Source organism: Uloborus diversus, chromosome 9, assembly GCF_026930045.1.
Source record: "Uloborus diversus isolate 005 chromosome 9, Udiv.v.3.1, whole genome shotgun sequence".
In the NCBI taxonomy this organism is placed as follows: domain Eukaryota; kingdom Metazoa; phylum Arthropoda; class Arachnida; order Araneae; family Uloboridae; genus Uloborus; species Uloborus diversus.
Window position 1 is genome coordinate 77,206,959 of NC_072739.1, and position 17,997 is coordinate 77,224,955.

The 17,997-nt window shown below is 31.8% G+C and overlaps 2 protein-coding genes across 2 annotated transcripts; one reads left to right on the forward strand and one right to left on the reverse strand.

Moving 5' to 3' along the window:
* LOC129229667 (retinitis pigmentosa 9 protein homolog) lies at window positions 1-8,115 on the reverse strand. The gene is made up of 5 exons (XM_054864027.1): window positions 7,905-8,115; window positions 7,343-7,503; window positions 4,679-4,770; window positions 3,329-3,390; window positions 1-272 (listed from the first exon to the last, which is right to left on the reverse strand). Exons 1-5 carry the CDS (start codon window positions 7,997-7,999, stop codon window positions 125-127), a joined length of 558 nt encoding a protein of 185 aa, XP_054720002.1. The 5' UTR covers window positions 8,000-8,115; the 3' UTR covers window positions 1-124.
* A 563-nt stretch (window positions 8,116-8,678) lies between these two features.
* On the forward strand, window positions 8,679-13,635 carry LOC129229668 (N6-adenosine-methyltransferase subunit METTL3-like). Its single transcript, XM_054864028.1, has 2 exons — window positions 8,679-8,824; window positions 11,906-13,635. Exon 2 carries the CDS (start codon window positions 11,907-11,909, stop codon window positions 13,563-13,565), a length of 1,659 nt encoding a protein of 552 aa, XP_054720003.1. The 5' UTR covers window positions 8,679-8,824; window position 11,906; the 3' UTR covers window positions 13,566-13,635.
* Window positions 13,636-17,997: the final 4,362 nt, after the last annotated feature.

The window sequence follows — 17,997 nt, forward strand, 5'->3', positions numbered from 1 at the left end:
TCTTTAATGTTTTATTATTAATAATACTATAACCTAACAATAAATGTTCAAAACATGATTATACACATTGCAAATTTTGGATATGTTTAATGTCAATTGTAAACATAAAACTATACAGTTTAATTTACTTATGCTTCTTTCTTTTTTTGTGCTTATGCCGAGATTTCTTTTTCCGTTTTCTTTTTCTTTTTTCACTTTCTGAATCTAAATCAGAGGATGAACTTGAACTTGAACTATCTGATGAGGCCAACAGAGCTCGCAACTGTTCTACCCTAAATTTGAGAAATACATTTGAGCAATTAATTTTCTCTTGTGACATACATAAGGTGACTTGTAAAAAACTCTGAAAAACTTTTTTTTTTTTGTTGGCTATTTATCTTTTTTTTTTTCTTATTGTACTGTTAGCATAAAATAGTCGAGGATTTTAGTAGAATTTATAGTGGGTTTAGGTTTGGCGTAAACATTATGAAGGTTTTTTTTTTTTTTTTTAATAAGAAATTTTACAGTATTTTTGTCCCTCTCCCCATTATTGAACGCAAGTCACTTAACGTACCTTGTATTTTTGAGGTAGACCGTGCAAAGCCGGGCGTATAGATATTAAGGTGTTAATCTATAGCAACAGAAATCTTTGATTTCTAATAAATTTAATTTAGTTCTGTGTTACAAAAATGCATCGTCGCATTAGAGCAACACTAAGATATCTAATCTCAGGAATAACACCAAGATATCCTACTGTTACTCTGAGGCAACAACATACCAAGACTGATGACCAAAACAATAATAATACTGCAGGAAAAATTGTAATTTATTGCATAGACATGTTTTAGGGTTACAACAAAACATAGGCTTTTTTCAATGCTCAAGACATCAGCTTAAGCAAAGAACTATCAACAGAGGCATAACAATTTTGTGTTGGTCCGATTTTTGAAATGTTTAATTTTTGTGTATATTTCTTTAATCATTTTATTTTCAAGGTATGTTCTAAGGTATTGTTTAACTATTTAAATTGTCACAGGTTACCTCATTATTAATGTACAGGTGTCATACCTGTATATATACTGTCGGCCTCGCTTAATTGAATATCATTGGTTCCAAGAAAAATTATTCTATAAAGCGGGGTATTTGATTAAGCGGTGAAATTTTATTTACCTTTCTAAATTGACAACATTTGTCTTAAAACGTAATAATAATAAATTAGTAGCTATATAAAGGAAATAATGTTATTACTAAAAAGTTTTTGAAATAAGCTAAATAAACAACAAAGTAGTTCAATAATTAGTATATATATTACAAGTATGTACGCAAATTATAAAAAGTAACCTACAACTTTAGTTATGAAACCTTTGTTTTGGCATCTTTTTTTATTACTTTATTTTTTGAAAAACTCGATTAAAAAGGGCTGCTTGTTCAAGGTTTTTTGGAACACTTTTCTAATCCCCCCCCCCCCCCGAACACGGGTCATTCCTCATAAAGTGTAAATTTTTGGTCACATGCCTTTTAGGAACCATTCATTTAATAATGCTTACTAATTTCACAAAAATATATCTATTTAAACCTGCCAACAATTTTTTAATAATAATTTTTATTTTAGTATATTTTTGGTTCACAACATGTGAATTCTAACCTCCGTGGCGCGTCACACACCTTGTGTGACTGTTTATGTTGCTTAATAACTTGCTTAATTAAAAGTACACTTATTTATTATTCCTTTCACAAGTGTCTCAAATACTAATTATTTAAGTATATTTAACTTTTGAATATTGTATTTCAGTTCGTTTTAGTAGGATAAGGAGTCATGGGACACAATAAACCCTCACCTCCGTTACCTAAACGGAAAATGCCATTCCTCATTAACACGTGGCAGTAATGACATCAATTTTTTTTCCCATGACACAATGGAGCCCCCTTGTTTATTTTGAACGATAAAGAAGTTGTGAGATTTTTGTCGAAAAACAAGAAGATAGATTTTGCTTTAAAAACTTAGTGTGGTTATTCTGACTTCTCACCTCTGTGAACTTGAATTTTAAGAGATGCAAATTAATGTGAAAAAAGAAGTGAACATTTTTCATATGCTTAACATGTACAGATTGTAGTAACAAAGAAAAAAAAAGATTTCCCTGAAAAATGTATCCATTAGGCCTATATTAATGGGAAACTCCACACCTCCGTGAATCTCACCTCCATGACAGAAATTATCAATGTCATTATTTCAGAGGTGAAAATAAATGATGGAGGGGAAGTACATCAATCTTAGGCATTCTACCAAAGTTCTAAATTGCCAGTATATTCTCAAATTTACTAAATACTATTTTTTAACACACATTTGAAATGCAAAGATAACTACTAATTAAGTCTACTTTAATTAAGAAAGCCTAATATTAGATTTCCACTAATCATTAAAATAGCTCATTGTATGCACCAATCAACGAAATTACTACTTTGATATTAAATTAGCCTTGATTTTTTAAACGTTACAGGTTTTTTTTTTTTTTTTCATTTCTGTGAACAAGAAATTTTTTAATTGTTTTTACTTATGAGTAAAATAATTGGAACTTAGCTGGGCCATTGTTTATGGTTGCTTCTAGTAGGTAACACTTTCATGCAAGAATAAAAAAAATAGGCAGGTCTGGTATTTTTTAGAAAAAGCCCCCCTCCCCCCCTCAAAATCCTGAAAGTAAGAGCATTAAAAACCTTTAATTTAAATAAAAGATACTGGGTACATAATTTAGTTAAATTTTATAAGTACAGTAGAAGACCGTTATAACGCCGACCTGTATAACGCAATTCTCTATAAACCGCACTACTTTTCAGAAGTAAACAATATGTTTAAGTTTAAAAAAATTCCTCTGTTTTGCTTTGCAAAAATAAAAATAGTTAGGCAAATTAAATTTTGAAAGTTTTTCATCTTTCCATCTTATTTCAAAGCTTTTAAATTGAAAATTAGTACTTATAGTAAAACAGAAAATACCAGATGGCTCTTGAAAATGCAGCTGTTATGCAAACCATGAAGCTAGCAGAAGTGCAGGATTTTGATTGTGAAACATATTTATTTGTGAATTACTAATTGTAATATTGGTGCTTTAATGCTCATTGCAGATAAAACTCATTCTGCTAATATATAGATATATTCTGAATATTAGTTTCAAAATTTGTGAAATGATCTATATAACGCAAAAACCTGTATAACGCAAAAGCTCAGGTCCCAAGGTGTGCGTTATAACGGTCTTCTACTCTATTTCAACAAAAATGTTAATCAAGACATCATGATTAATAATCTAAACTCAACTTGTTCATAGAAGTTGGGAGTAAAATATTTTTAAAGATTTACCTTTCCAACTTTTCAGCCTTTTGTTTTTCAGAAATGAAATTATGCATTGGGTCTTCATGAATCTGGAAACAGAAAAAGTTCACATCTACATTAGATATAATATTAAGTTAAAGTCTGTTATTTCTATCTTAAAGCCCCCCCCCCTCCCCCCAAGTTTTCTAGAATAAATAGTCGTCATGTCTTAGACTGACCAAATGAGTCAGTGAGAAGCAAAGGGATATAAGTGGACTTTTTAAACTTTCGAGTAAAATATGTTTGAAGTTCAGATCCCAGGTTGGTTTTTGTTGATGTTTTTTTCTAAATCATGCTGTCTAAGAACACCCATCAGGGCTGCTATAACTATCTCTTTAGCTAACAGAGAAGAGAGATTCTCCTACCATTTTTAAAATTATCTCCAAATTTTTAATTTTGACACAAACATCCCTTTGCCTCTTACTGCCTCATATATTTGGGTTAGATGTTTAAAAAATATGATTAAAAAAAGGTTGTAAATTAAAACATTAAATCTCAACACATTACAGCAAATTACGTGTAAAATCAATTTCCTTACTTCACTGACCAGCTATGAAAATCTAGTGAGAAAATGCTATATTAAAATTACTCTTCAAAAATGACTTAACCCCTTAAAATAATAACCTTATTTATCAAGCCTACAATTTCATCTTTAATATCCATTCAGGATTGTTTAGCACCAGTCCTTTTAGGTAAACAACTTCTTCAAGACCTCTAGATTCAGTATATTTACATGCTGTTCTTTCTTCCCAGTATATTGAGAAATATTTACATCCAAATAGCAGTTTTGATCTAAAAATTAATAGATTATTCTCATTCGGGCAAAAAGTATCTTTTACCATAATGTAAATGCTTCTGCGTGCACCCTTAAGTGATGAAGAACAACGCTTAAGGGTTTTGGTTATTAGCTTTGCCAAGCAACCCTAAAGTCCCCTTTTCGGAAAGGTGAGTGAAAATACCTCCCCTCGTGAGATGCTCTTCCAACGTCAGGGAAAGGGGTCATAGCATAGCAGGCTGATTTTACAACCGTTTTCGGTACCTTTACAAAAATCTTATTTTGAAATCGGTAGTTTCATAAAAATCAAGCAATAAAATCAGCAGCTTCACAAAATTAACTTTGAAAATTGGTAGTCAGAAAACAATATTAAAAACTTGAATGTTTCACAAAAATCCTCATTTTGCAATCGAAAACTTGTTTTTCTGTTTAACGCTGGAACAATCACTTAGGTAACAACTTATTCGTAGTATTTTAACTCATCTTTAGCTGTTTTTTGCCAAGTTTCATTTACACTTTTAATTTACCTCAAAAAGAGAAAAGAAAAAAAAAATGCTGCTTACAAAACGAAATTTTTCGATCTCTTTATTTCCAGTAACAAACAAAGGACATTCTCTGTCACCGGTTCTATGACCATAGGTTTTGCATCTCCAACCTGGAATAAAAATATATGTTTGAAACATTGCATAAACACATACACCAAACAGAATTTGTTATTGACACTACAACTTTCAAATGATCAAGTTATCTCCCATGTACATAAAATATACATGTATACATCAGGAGTGAATTTGGGTACGAACCACATACAGAGACAAAATTTGGGTAGGAACAAACATACCAGAACGTCATTCTGGTACTGCTTTTCTGTAAGAAAATGTAAATTTCCCTTTCACATAAAATTAGTCACAACTCACGACACAATAATTTCTCACTTTGTCCCAGCACTGAAAAATTTACAAATTCACCCTTAAAACACACTCATCTACTTCTATGTTCAAAACCAAAAGTGAATAACATTTGGGGCTGAAAATTAACACAATGTCAATGCGTACATACTTTTTAAAAATTCTCATTCAAACAGGGTTCATACTCTATTTGGATGAAAAAATTCCATGACTTTTTCATGACTTCAATGAAAATTTTCATGACCTTGTTACACGAAGAGAATAGCACTATTTAATCTCAAACTTGGTAATATTTGGAAATGAGCATTAGCAAAACGTTCCACAGCCTCATTGAAGCACTTACTCGTTGTGGAAAAAATATAAGTGCACACTTAAAAAACTAAACTATTCTTATTTGTCTTTATCATATAAATTTAAGTAAAGTAAAAATGCAGTGAAGCAAATATGATGATGCTTAAAAGTATGATTTTTTTTTAAAAAAACAGGCAGAATGATATTGAATGGGACAAAGGTTGAATGAGTCATCATTAAGTTTCAATAAATTTGCTTCAAAAGTTACCTTTTAGTGTCAACAGTGCTTTTAATCATCCACATAACTTGACAGTATTTTGGTTCTTTAAAGTAAAGTCACATAGTTTAGTTCTTCATGTTTCCAAACCAGATATTTTTTGAAAAAAAAACATTCAGTAATGAATCAATCTTCTGATTCAAAAGTATATTTGTTTTGTTTATAAATTTGCATTTTCAAATGCATATAAATTAATAGGTACAGAAATTTCAGAACACGTTTAATTCCCGACATTGAACGTAGCAGTGGGTCACATGGATTAGTTTTGCGTGCTGTATGTTGGGCACTCCAGGGTTGGGTTTTTTGCCAGGACAGTGGAAAAAACCATGGCAAAAATGGAAAAAACTGGCAAAAATGGCAAAAATCTAATTGCAAATAAAGTAGCATTATAGTGTTAATCAAGAAATAGTGACAATATGATATAAATAATGCACTTTAATATTTTAGTTATGTCTCTCCATGTTACTTCTAATTTATAAGATGAAAAATAAATAAAAAACAAATGTTGGGATTGCAAAACTTAAGATTTTAAATGTTTGCTAAAACAATTTTTTCAGAATGAGCCGATTCCTTCCATGCTAAAACAAAGAATGTTTACTTAAGCTTAGTAAATTAATAAAAAAAATTGAATTCTAATTATATATATATTTAATTAATCACTTTTTTTTTATTCCACTAAGATTTTTAAGCTATTTAATTAATAACAGAATAGTTACTTGAATGTAGAAAAATATTAACTTTTCCTCACTAAAGAGATAATGCATTTTTTTTCTCACTGGGAAAATGGATAGCCAAGAGAAGAATTTAAAAAGAAGAAAAAAAAAGCTGATCAATATGTGCATTCTATATTTACTCCTACTTTTTAGTAATACTAGCTCACTCTACAGAAAATGGCAAAGCCTTTTATCAAAATCTTTTCATGCTTTTACTTTTATATAAAAGGAAAAAAAACTGTCCCTAAGTTGTTAACACAAAATCTATTTTTGCCACTTTGGCAAAAACTGGCAAAAACCTATTTTTGCCGGGCGGTAAAAACCGTGGTTTTTTCCATGGTTTTTTCCACCCCCGGCAAAAACTTGCCAACCCTGGGCACAACTGTTTTAGAGCATTCGAATTCCTCTTTTTCTGTATTCTGTCGCCTCACTTAATATCTATATTTTCTAAAACATTCAACAAATTAAGATAAACTCTGAAAAATTTAATAATAAAGTTCTTACACGTGATGGAATCGAACTCGCATGCAACTGAATTGCTTTTTTTGAGTGGGAGTGGCAAAACTAAAAACGTGAAATTTTTCTACCACAGAATATGAAACATAAGAAGTGTTGAAAATAACAGAAAATTCAAAATAAATTATGTCCACGCAGTAAAATCACATCGCAAAAAAAGGCAAGCGGCTGCGATAGAAGTGGATGCAATGAGATTTCAAAATTCAGATTTGATTTTTGGATCGTTCAATTTTCCACTTTTAATAGCTTTTATGTGCTATACTGTTAAATCACTCAAGATTTCTAATGCTCCTTTAATTACTGTTCCTTTCTCCTTGTCCAGGACATTTTTTCATGACTTGAAATAAATTTCCATGACTTTCAATGAAAATTTCAATTTTCCATGACTTTTCAGGTTTGAAATTCTGTTATTTTTTTTCCATGACTTTCCAGGATTTCCATGACCCGTACGAACCCTGTTCAAATGAAAATGCATACTTTAAAAAATTCTAATATTGTATTGAAAAATATAAATTTACTTACATTTCATAACTTTAACTTCCTTTCCTAGAGGCATCCACAGACCCTTAGTTGGAGCTCTCGAAAGGAACTCTCTTGCATCTTTGTTTTCCGGTAAATCAGGAATGCAATCCTCAGGACGCTCTTCTTCCTCTTTGACTAGTCCAGGTGGAGCTTGACTATAACTGAAAGTATTTAAAAGTATAACCAAGCATACAAACACATAGGCAGAACAGTAATTGGGGGGGGGGGGGAGGATTGTACATTTTTATTTTTCAACTTTTGTTCAAAATGTTAAAACATTTTAAAATGGTGGATAATAAATTTTATAAAATGCGTGACTCATCCAAAATGCTTTAAAAAAAGACATGATTTACGTTCTGAAAACACAAGGATAGCAAAGGAAGGGGTCTTATCAGATCACCCTCATTAAGTCATAAAACTAAGTAAACATACACATGTGTAAATATATATGTGCGCACAGCAAATTGAACGAAAAAGAAAAAAATCTCTCACCCCCCCCATCCCCCTAAGCCAGAGTCACCAAACTACTGATCATGATTGAAAAGTACAGATTTTAACTTACAATGTGTCATAATGTTTTAAAACTTGTACGCGGTCTTCGTCACGCCCTTTCTTTTTCTTTTTAGAACTTTTTCTCTCCTTACTGCAACTAGCCATAACCTGTACTTCACATAATCGAGACTTCTGTCTAAACCATCTTTAAACTATCGGATTTAAAAGGAATATCTTGCCTTTCCTCCGTAAGTAAACCAAAATATAAATGCAACTGAAATGCATTCAATAGAGAAACACTCTGTGGCGAAATGTGAGGTAAACCTATGTTTTGGTCAATCTCTCACATGTCGCCAATAACACCAGTCATGAACTTTATTCCTCATCTGGTGCTTGTTTTCGCGTGTTTCATGTTTCTCTGGGCTTGTTCACAAATGAGAACCATCTGATTTAGAAGATTTTTGGTTTTACAATGATTTTTATTCTCTTGAAAAAATTATGCTTTGATTTCAAAATAAGGATGAAGTCTTGACCTTAGTAGCCCATTTTACGCCATATAGCCAATCAGATGGGTAGGATTTATGAATTCTTCCTCTGAGGAAAGTCATGTCAAATGCAGTTAACTTTTCCGAGTTTTACTTCTGCGATAACATTTATTTATCAACATATAATGCTTGAAGTTTTAGTATTATATTATCTCTATTGAGTAGTAAGTAATTATAATGATTAAAACAAATGTAATTTTGAGAAAACATCTTCCGACTCAACAAAAGGCGGCTCAGCCTCAGCTGGGTGCGAAGTGAAGAAATCACTCACTTCCAATTTTTGTTTGTTTGTCGTTTTGTTTGTGATCAAATTTGAAAGAAAAAGCTTAAATTGTTTTTCCTGTTTTGAGTTATGCATTGATGGAGTCTCACAATTCGGTTCATGTTGAGTGATCGATCAGATTATCTACTGAATATTGTTATTTCGCACTTAACTACAATTCAGGTGAGCTTCCTTTTTTAAAACGCTAGAATAGAAAAAGCTGTTTGATTGTATACTACAATTAGCGTTAACTAATTTGACCAGAATTTTCAAACTAAAAATCAGTACATATCTATATACCTCTGACAAGAGGATTGGAGAATGTGATTTTTTCTTTCAAAGTCCCAATATGTCACGAATTGAAGATTTTCTTATCTCACATGAGAAATAATCTTGAATTAAGCTCCCCCCCCCCCCGCCCCTGCTATATGCCGATTTCATAAAATCATAAAAATTAATCTTAAACATTGAAAGTTGGGCACAACCTAATAAATCAGATGTTGTGCAGACATACCTATGAAGAACTCAAGTTCAAAAGCAACTGAATATGGTGTCAATAACAGAAACTCACAGTGAATTCATACCTAAAATAATGTCAAATTTACTCTTTAAAGTTAATGATCAATGTACGCAAAAGTGTTGAAAAATCTAGTTTATGTTTTCCCCTACTGAGGGGAACTGAGACAGAAAAGCAGAACATTTAGCCAGAGGGACTGTGAGATAAAAAGCTGGACAGTTCAGCAAATATAGTCTGACCCCCATTTAACGAACCTCTATTTAACAACTTTTACGATTTAGTGAACTTTTTTTCCCCCCACTAAAATGAAGGCAAAAACCCCAATGTACTGATTAATAAACCCCAAATTAACAAATATTTTAACAGCCAATTTTTTTTTTTTTTTTGTTAATTTGAGTTAGGAAATATTGGATTGATTCCCAAATGATATATCTATCTTTTTCGAACCAGAAAAAGACTTTACTTGAAATCAGCAATTTTTGATGAGGGGGGGGGGGAAGGCAACCAATGAAAGCAGTAATGAAACTCCCATTAAAACCGTTACTTTTTCTTATGCTTTACATATGACCTGGAAACTAAAATCATCTATCATGCAGCAGGCTGTGGATGACACAGTATTTTCCTTTCTCAATAAAGTCGAAAGAGAACTTTTTGAGTCAAGTATCAAGGAAATTGTTATACACCTATTACCAGTCTTGAATAAATAGACGAACGTGCGAACGGCGTTTTTAGAAAAAATGTTTTGGCTCTGTAGAAATTTTTTTCTAACTGCTAACGTTAATTTAAAAAAAAAAAAGGTAATTTTTTTAAAAAAAGAAACCGAGTTTATTTCTGTTGAAGCCTTTTTGCAAAAGCTTTTTGAAGCACATGTGTGAAAAACAAAATGGTTTGGGTTGGTTTCAGTTGGTGAAAAAAGCAAACTATATGTTATTGTTAAAAAAATTAAACGATTTAAAGCACTTTTCTTTTGACCTCTTTCATATTTGAATATAAATTTAATTCTTTATTCAAGGGTGAGTTAGGCAAAATAATTACTCGCAGAAAATTTTCCAGCTAGGATTTGTGTTCGCAGAAAGCTTTTCATTTTATCTATGCCTATTACTCAGTACTTTAAATTTTCAAATTAACTAGTGCGTAAAAGTCACGGAATGCTGAATGAAAAGTGTACACATTCTAATTATGGATATTTTTGTGTGGTTGCTTATTGGGGCTTTCAGATAAGTTAAACGCATTTTTTTAGCATCGCGATGTTACGAATGACCCCGATTTAACGTATAAAAGTTTCAGTTCCAATGAATTCGTTAAATTGAGGTCCGACTATCGGGATGTCTGGTCTGGTCCAATTTGGCGTTAACAAATGAAAGTTTACTTTTAGGACTGTAAAGCATTAAAGCTTTTTTTCCTTTTGCATCAATACATTACTTTGCAAAAATTTTAATAAAATATTGAAAGCAAAAACAAAGCACATACATTTTATATCCATTTAATTGAATCATTATTAAAATGTGACTGGCTATTATGCAAGATTTTTCTAATTTCATGAAGTATAAGTAAGTATAAATTGTTACTGTTAGGGATTTAAGTTAAATATTAACAAATTAAATTGAAGATTGTCCTAATACTCATTAATGAAAACATTTTGAAAGTAAAATGTAGTCAAGATAGCAATATTAATTTAACTCATTAGATTTTTTTTCTTTCAAAATTAATGTAATCCTTGTACATAAAAGAATCATTACCATTGAAGTCTGATTCTTCTTACAAAACTTCTTTTTGTGAAATGTTCTGTATTACAAATCAGTCTCATTTACTAGAAAATTGATATCTCTTTCAAATTACTCCCCCCCCCCCCGCACTTTCTTTGACCTCTGACTTTTTTGGCAGGCCGCCCGCCTGTGACCAGCAGGACTTGATTACTGAATAGGCCAACTACGCTGTGGCGTAGTGCCTCCACTTTTTTCTCCAGTTAAAACAAAACTATTGTTAGAAATAAATTTCTAATATGTAAAATTATGGATATTCTTCTTCTCTCACTTCAGCCTGTTGCTGGCCAAAACCGTCTCTCCAAGTTTTCCCCACCCAAAACCTCTCCCGTGCAATGGCCCTCTATCAGTTCACTCCTATTACTTTCAAGTCCTTTTCTATCTCATCCAGCCATCTGACTGGGGGTCTTACTCTTCGTCATTTTCCTTCAAGGTTGGAGAAGGTGCTTTTTTTTGTGGGGAACGCATTCTTATTGAAATATGTGGCCCAGCCACTTAATGCGAGATGCCTTTATAACCTTTAAGGTGTTGGGTTAAGGTGTATACTTTTTATAAATTTCATGGTTATAAGCCATTCTCCAACAGTTGCCTTGCTTTATTGGTCCAAAAATTTTTCTTTCAAAAATCAATTAAAAGGTCTTCTTCTGTCGTCCTCATTTCTTAAATAAATAATTTTGTTTTACATTTACACTATCCCGCTTTTCACTAGAACATGCCTTTTAAAATGAGATTTTATATCCATTTCTAAATAAATTAATTGCTCAAAAATTTAAAAATTTGTTTCCAAAATTTTTGTTTTTCTCCAATTTTGTTTTCTAGACCGCATAAATTTTTGAGTAACTCACTTAATTCTTCTGTTGAGTTTAGATAGTAAAACATCTTTCTATTGTTTAAGGTATTTAACTTCTGTTGTTATAATCTCATCAAATTATATATTCATTCTTTTGATACATTCTTTTAATAAAACATAAGTTTCTGTTTTAGGATGTCAGACACTTGGAGTGATATACAAGCTTTCAAGTCTAAACAAAGCAGTCTGCGTGAAAAGTTTCAAAGACGAAAAAAAGAGAGAGAAGACTTAGTTTTAAACATCGCTAAAGAATTAAGCACAGGTAGTCCAAGAAGTGATAGTCCAATTCCAAATACAAATGCTGCTAAAGAGGGAACCGTTACGATTACGGAAATAAAAGCTGATCCTGTTGTTGAATACAAATTATTACTTTGCCTGTGTGATGCTATTAATTTGCCTACTGATTCTAGGAATTTAGTCTCAACTATCATAAAATCATTGAATAAAGATGTGCCACATGTTGTTGTCGAAAATTTGCTACAAAAATTTGCAGCTCAAGAATTGATAACAGTTGCAGAAAGTTTTACACCAGAAGGAAAGAAGTGTTTAGTTGTATCCTCTGCAGAACATACAAAGCTACAAGCTGTAGCTAATGATTTGTGCTTAGAAGATCCCAACTTAAGTAAAATGCATGGGAGTGAGAAAAGGAAAAGTGAAGTTGTTCTAGATCAAGAACCTAAAGCAAAATTAGTTTGCAAGAGCAAAGATGCTTTCAAAAGCAACAGAAATTCTGATACAATTGAAAGTTTATTATCTTTACCATCAGCAAGAGAGAAAGAAACCAAAAAACTTGGCGAAGAGATTTTGGATTTGCTTAGCAAGCCAACTGCCAAAGAAAGATCATTAGTTGAGCAATTCCGTTCTCAAGGGGGTGCACAAGTGCAGGAATTTTGCCCTCATGGTACAAAAGAAGAATGCACTAAAGTTTCTGATGCAAATCAACCTTGTAATAAATTGCATTTTAAGAAGATTATTCAAAAACATACTGATGAATCATTAGGAGACTGTTCCTTTCTAAATACTTGCTTTCATATGGATACTTGTAAATATGTTCATTATGAAGTTGACTATTCAACTGTTGCTCAAGTGTCAAAAATACAGAAAAGTGAAAATTCAGATACAAATTTATCTCATGATGGCATCAAGCCAGTACTGTTTCCGCCACAATGGATTCAATCGGATTTGCGCTATTTTGACATGACAATATTGGGCAAATTTGCCGTTGTGATGGCTGATCCTCCGTGGGACATCCATATGGAACTTCCTTATGGAACAATGTCAGATGATGAAATGAGACATTTGAACATCCCAAGTCTACAAGATGAAGGTTTAATTTTTCTTTGGGTAACAGGACGGGCTATGGAACTAGGACGAGAATGTTTACAACTCTGGGGTTATGAAAGATGTGATGAAATAATTTGGGTAAAAACTAACCAACTGCAGAGAATTATTAGAACAGGAAGGACAGGCCATTGGTTGAACCATGGAAAAGAACATTGTCTTGTTGGTGTTAAAGGCAACCCAAAAGGTATCAACAGAGGCTTAGACTGTGATGTCATAGTAGCTGAAGTTAGAGCGACTAGTCACAAACCGGATGAAATTTATGGAATCATTGAAAGACTTTCACCTGGCACAAGAAAAATAGAGTTATTTGGACGGCCTCACAATGTTCAACCTAATTGGATAACTTTGGGTAATCAAGTCGAAGGTGTCCGTTTAATAGATCCCACTTTAATTGAAGTTTTTAGAAAAATGTATCCTGATGGAAACTGTATGAAAAAGCCTGAACCATGATCTTAATACAGTTAGAATAAAGTATTTTAATTCTAAATTATTGTTCTGAAAATTTCCAAACATTCTGTTGAGGGGGGGGGGAGGAGGGCTATGCATATGTTAATTTAAAAAACTTGTATAAAATGCAGCATGATGTAATTAAAAGGGTTTAAATTTAAAAAATAATAAGTAAATTACATAAGTGTAAGTAAATTATAAAGCGTAAGTAAATTACATAAGCGTATAATGAAACAATAAAATGATGGTTTAAACTTTTATTTTTTCAATCTAGTAAATGATCTGTGTGTATATATATATTCTATTTAAAATATGTGTATAAAAAAAAAGATTATCAAAAGCATAAAATTTTCAGCGGTTGTCAATAAACTAATACCAAGTTCCTATCTATGATATATTGAAAAGATAATTTAACTAGAATAACCTAAATTAAAACTAACTTAGTAAATCATCTTCAAAACCTCATTAAGTGGAGCCCAATGCCACTGTTGGTTTGTTAGTACTGTTGGCTTGTTGTAGGTTGTTTTATTAAATTGCAGGGCAATATATTGGGTGGGAAAACTTTTGATGTATTTTTTAGAACACTGCTTAAATAATAGATATTTACTTAATGACTACAATATTGAAGTTATTAAAAAACTCAAAATTGATGGCAACTTCATTGCTCCCAAAAAGTTATTCTAACTTGGAAACTGATTTTCTCAAATTCACTTTTTGTCATGTGACATGTTCTTCCAAAGCTGTTCATTTATTATTGTAGGTAAAGTGAAAGGGGTGATCAAATGAAAAGGTTCAAAATGACATGATGGGTACAAATGTAGAACTTATTCAAAATATACACCACAGGCCTGAGCAAGACGATCCCACTGATGAACAAGCTGCAAGATTCCTTGTTCTCTGAATTCCTGTGGCTGTGACGAGACCCAGTCCTTCAGTGTCCTTGAATATGTCATCCGAGTTGAAGTGCTTCCCTTTCAGGTGTTTTTTCAGTCGACCAAACACATGGAAATCACAGGGAGATATGTCTGAGCTACAGGGCGAAGGGTTACGAAGTTCCCACTTGAACTTGGTCAGTGCTGCCTGGGTCTCCCTGGAGACGTGTGAGCAGGCGTCATTGAGGAGCCAGAACGAATCTTAGTGAGCTGTCCCTGATCCTTTATTTCTGGTGAACCTGCGTAGGCTCTGGAGTAACTCACAGTACACATCAGAGTTAATGTTTCTTTTGTGCTCAAGGAATTCACCAAGTAACAAGCACACCTCGCATGTCAAAAATACGGTCAATTGGATGGCACTCTTTGTAAGAGCCTCTGATCTCACCTGCGCATGTGGGCGCTCGCGCATGCTCCGATCCCAGTCAGAGCCTCCAATGGCATCCCAAGATGTCTTGCTACATTCTCCCATGGCGGAATATGCAAATTATTTAACTGTTTCATTTATATGTTGCTCCATACCTTTTCATTTGATCACCCCTTGTATTAATAGGGTTGCCACGAAAGTTCAAGAATTAAATTCCCTGGCATTTCCAGTCGATTTTAGAAAAAATTCCAGGTTAACCAATGTTGACTTACAGTATTTAATAGCAGTACAATATAATGTTAACTGTGAATAAACCTACTTTATAAACCAAATGCTTTAAAACATTACCAATAATTATTATCAAAATTTGGGTTAAATTAAGACAAACTTAAAATTAAATTACAAATGCTTTCCAGATTGCTCGACCATATATTTCCAATTAGTGATACTTTTATTTTTAAATCTCTGCAATTGCATTGCGCAAAAGTTTGTTTCCCTTTTAATGCAAGCATTCTATTTTACTTAAAACTTTTTCCAAGCTTTTTTTTTTTTTTTTCAACTTTTTCTTAATTTGCAACATTTTCCTATGGTAAGATGATATCTGTTGGGGACCATTCTAGCCTAACTGAGCATATTGTAAGAAATCTTATTTGATTTAAGTCTCCCTTGAATAACAGCATTCTATCAGCCATTAATGCTAACAAGACTTTTCAAAATGTTGACCAACATGCTATTGTTGATACTGCACTCTCAACTAGTGGTGCGACATCTATAAAAAAACATTGATGTTAAAAAAAATAGATGTTCATAATTAAAATATCTATGTTTTTACAAATACCACAAAGTTTCCAAACCATCAACATCTATTCTCAACTGTAACACAAACATGTGAAAAAATTATCAGCAATGTAATAAAGAGATAAAATCCTAACAAATCTTTCTTAGGAAAGCAAGGATCCATAATAATCATAGTTCATTCTGTGTCAAAAAAAAAACACTGAATATTTTCTGCAATAATGATGAATTTTAAAATTTATATTCTTAATACATAAGAATATAGCAAATTATTACACTATTCTTCTGTTATTAAAAAATTAAATGTTCATTTTTTTTAAATTTAGAATTTTCACAAAAATATATATGTAATTGCTAATTAACTCTGTGACAGTTAACAGTTATTTACTTAACTGTTCAGCAGTAACTGTAACAGACTGTTAACAACAGTCTGTAACAGTTTATTTTTGCAGACTGTTAACAGTCTGCAAAAGAAGTCTGGTTAAAAGCGTTTTAATCCAGAATTTATTAAAATAACTTCCAAACATTGAAATAATGGAAAAGTTTGAAGAATGCATAAGGACTGAAATCGCAAAAACACAAAGTAATTTTCGGCGAAGTCACCTTCAATGTTGGCATGTTTCCAAAAAAACTAAGTTTTAATCTATAAAAGTTAGAATTTTGAAACTTTAAATTTATATAATAATTAATTTTCTAAAAAGCTAGAAAGAAAAAAAATATTGAATAAAGGCTATTAAAATACTAGTCAGACCACACAATCTATGCAGAAAATACTAGTAATTTCCAGTTAAGCATAACTTGTTTGTTTTTTTTTTCTTCAAAAAAAGCAAAATGATATGATTCTCATTTTTTTTTTTTTTTAATTTAGCTTTCTAACATTCAGTACTTAAAAATGACCTTAAATTTTCTTCCTCTCATTTATCAAGAAAATCTGTTCATTTGGAATGCGACATTTACCTCATTTTTGCGCAGCAGTTTCACCCATCAGATGCAAAAATTGGGAATTCCCTGACATCTCCAGAAATTTCAATGATTTGCGACTTTCCCCTGACATTTCCAGGTTTTCAGTATTTTTCAGGTGCATGGCAACCCTGATTATTAAGTGTAAGATCACTCATCAAAAGAATACAATCAATTTTTTTCTACTTCTCATTTCATATATACAGGCAAATCTTGCTTCAGCCATCTGTCACATGAAAATCTTATTTTAGTGAAAACTTTGGTAATCTCAAACTCAAATTGTATGGGCAACAATGTCAACATTTGTAATATCAGTATAGCAAAACGATTTCACTGGTCCCTTGAACTTCGTTAAAACAGCATTCAACTTGAACATAAAATTTATTGAATATAGTTTAATAGAGTGTTTTCTACGATTTTATTTCTTTTCCCCTCTTTGAATAGTGAAAAACAGAAATTGTGAAGCCACTACATGTGAACATTTTTAAAGTGAATGGGTCAAGGTATACAAAACATAGCATTGCACATAAGGCTTAAGTCTCCTTTGTTCAGACAGTGGAAATATGCTATTGATAATTAATTTTATAAAATTCAACCATTACAGCAGCTTCTTTTTTTCTCTTTTTAACACCAAAACTTGACTAAGTTTGAGGGTTCCAAATGTACGAATACATTTTTTAAAAAATCCCTTCGTTAAAGCATATAATGTGTATTTTTTAAGCATGAGATTTTTCACTCTTCACTAATAATAATTCCCAATGAAAGTTCAACTTCTTTAGACACTAACTACAGAAAACTTTTCATAAACACAACCAATTTTTACAAAAAATTTTAATTATATTCTTGGTTTAATTATAAAGCATCAACAAAACATGAAAAAAAAAGTCATCTCCTGTACATTAGTCAAGATTTTCTTTCATCATCCCATCATTAATCCATTCTTATGATATTTGCTAATTTTCTTAAATTTTCAAAAGTGCCCCACTCATGAGGGAAATATGAGACATATTCAGAAGTGATTAAATTATTCAACATTTAACTGCAATGTATTTTTTGAAAAATGAGTTAAGACATGCTTTTTCTAAGCATATGCATGTCCATGTATGAATAAGTAAGGAAAAAACAAATCCCCCTCATTTCCCAAGTAAAATTACACCAACTCTTACTTTTGCTAAAGATGGAACTTCTAAAATTTGAAGTCATACATAAACAGGGTTCATGCTCATTTTTAAAAGTGAAAATTAAGGACTTTTTAAGGACTCATTGGAAATAATAAGATCATTTTAGGCACACCATTTCAAAGTTTCCCAGGGGGAAAAGTACTTGATACATATTTATATACACATACACAAATGCATAACATTGTTCCCAAACTGCAGGAAAA

Bases quoted from the DNA above. Each gene is read 5' to 3' on its own strand.
- LOC129229667 (XM_054864027.1), bottom strand. From the start codon at position 7,999: ATGGCTAGTTGCAGTAAGGAGAGAAAAAGTTCTAAAAAGAAAAAGAAA. The intron at 7,504-7,904 runs GTAAGTTAAAAT...AAATACTTTCAG, and splicing joins TTAAAACATTATGACACATT to TTATAGTCAAGCTCCACCTG. The intron at 4,771-7,342 runs GTAAGTAAATTT...TTTTTATTCCAG, and splicing joins GGAAGTTAAAGTTATGAAAT to GTTGGAGATGCAAAACCTAT.
- LOC129229668 (XM_054864028.1), top strand. From the start codon at position 11,907: ATGTCAGACACTTGGAGTGATATACAAGCTTTCAAGTCTAAACAAAGC.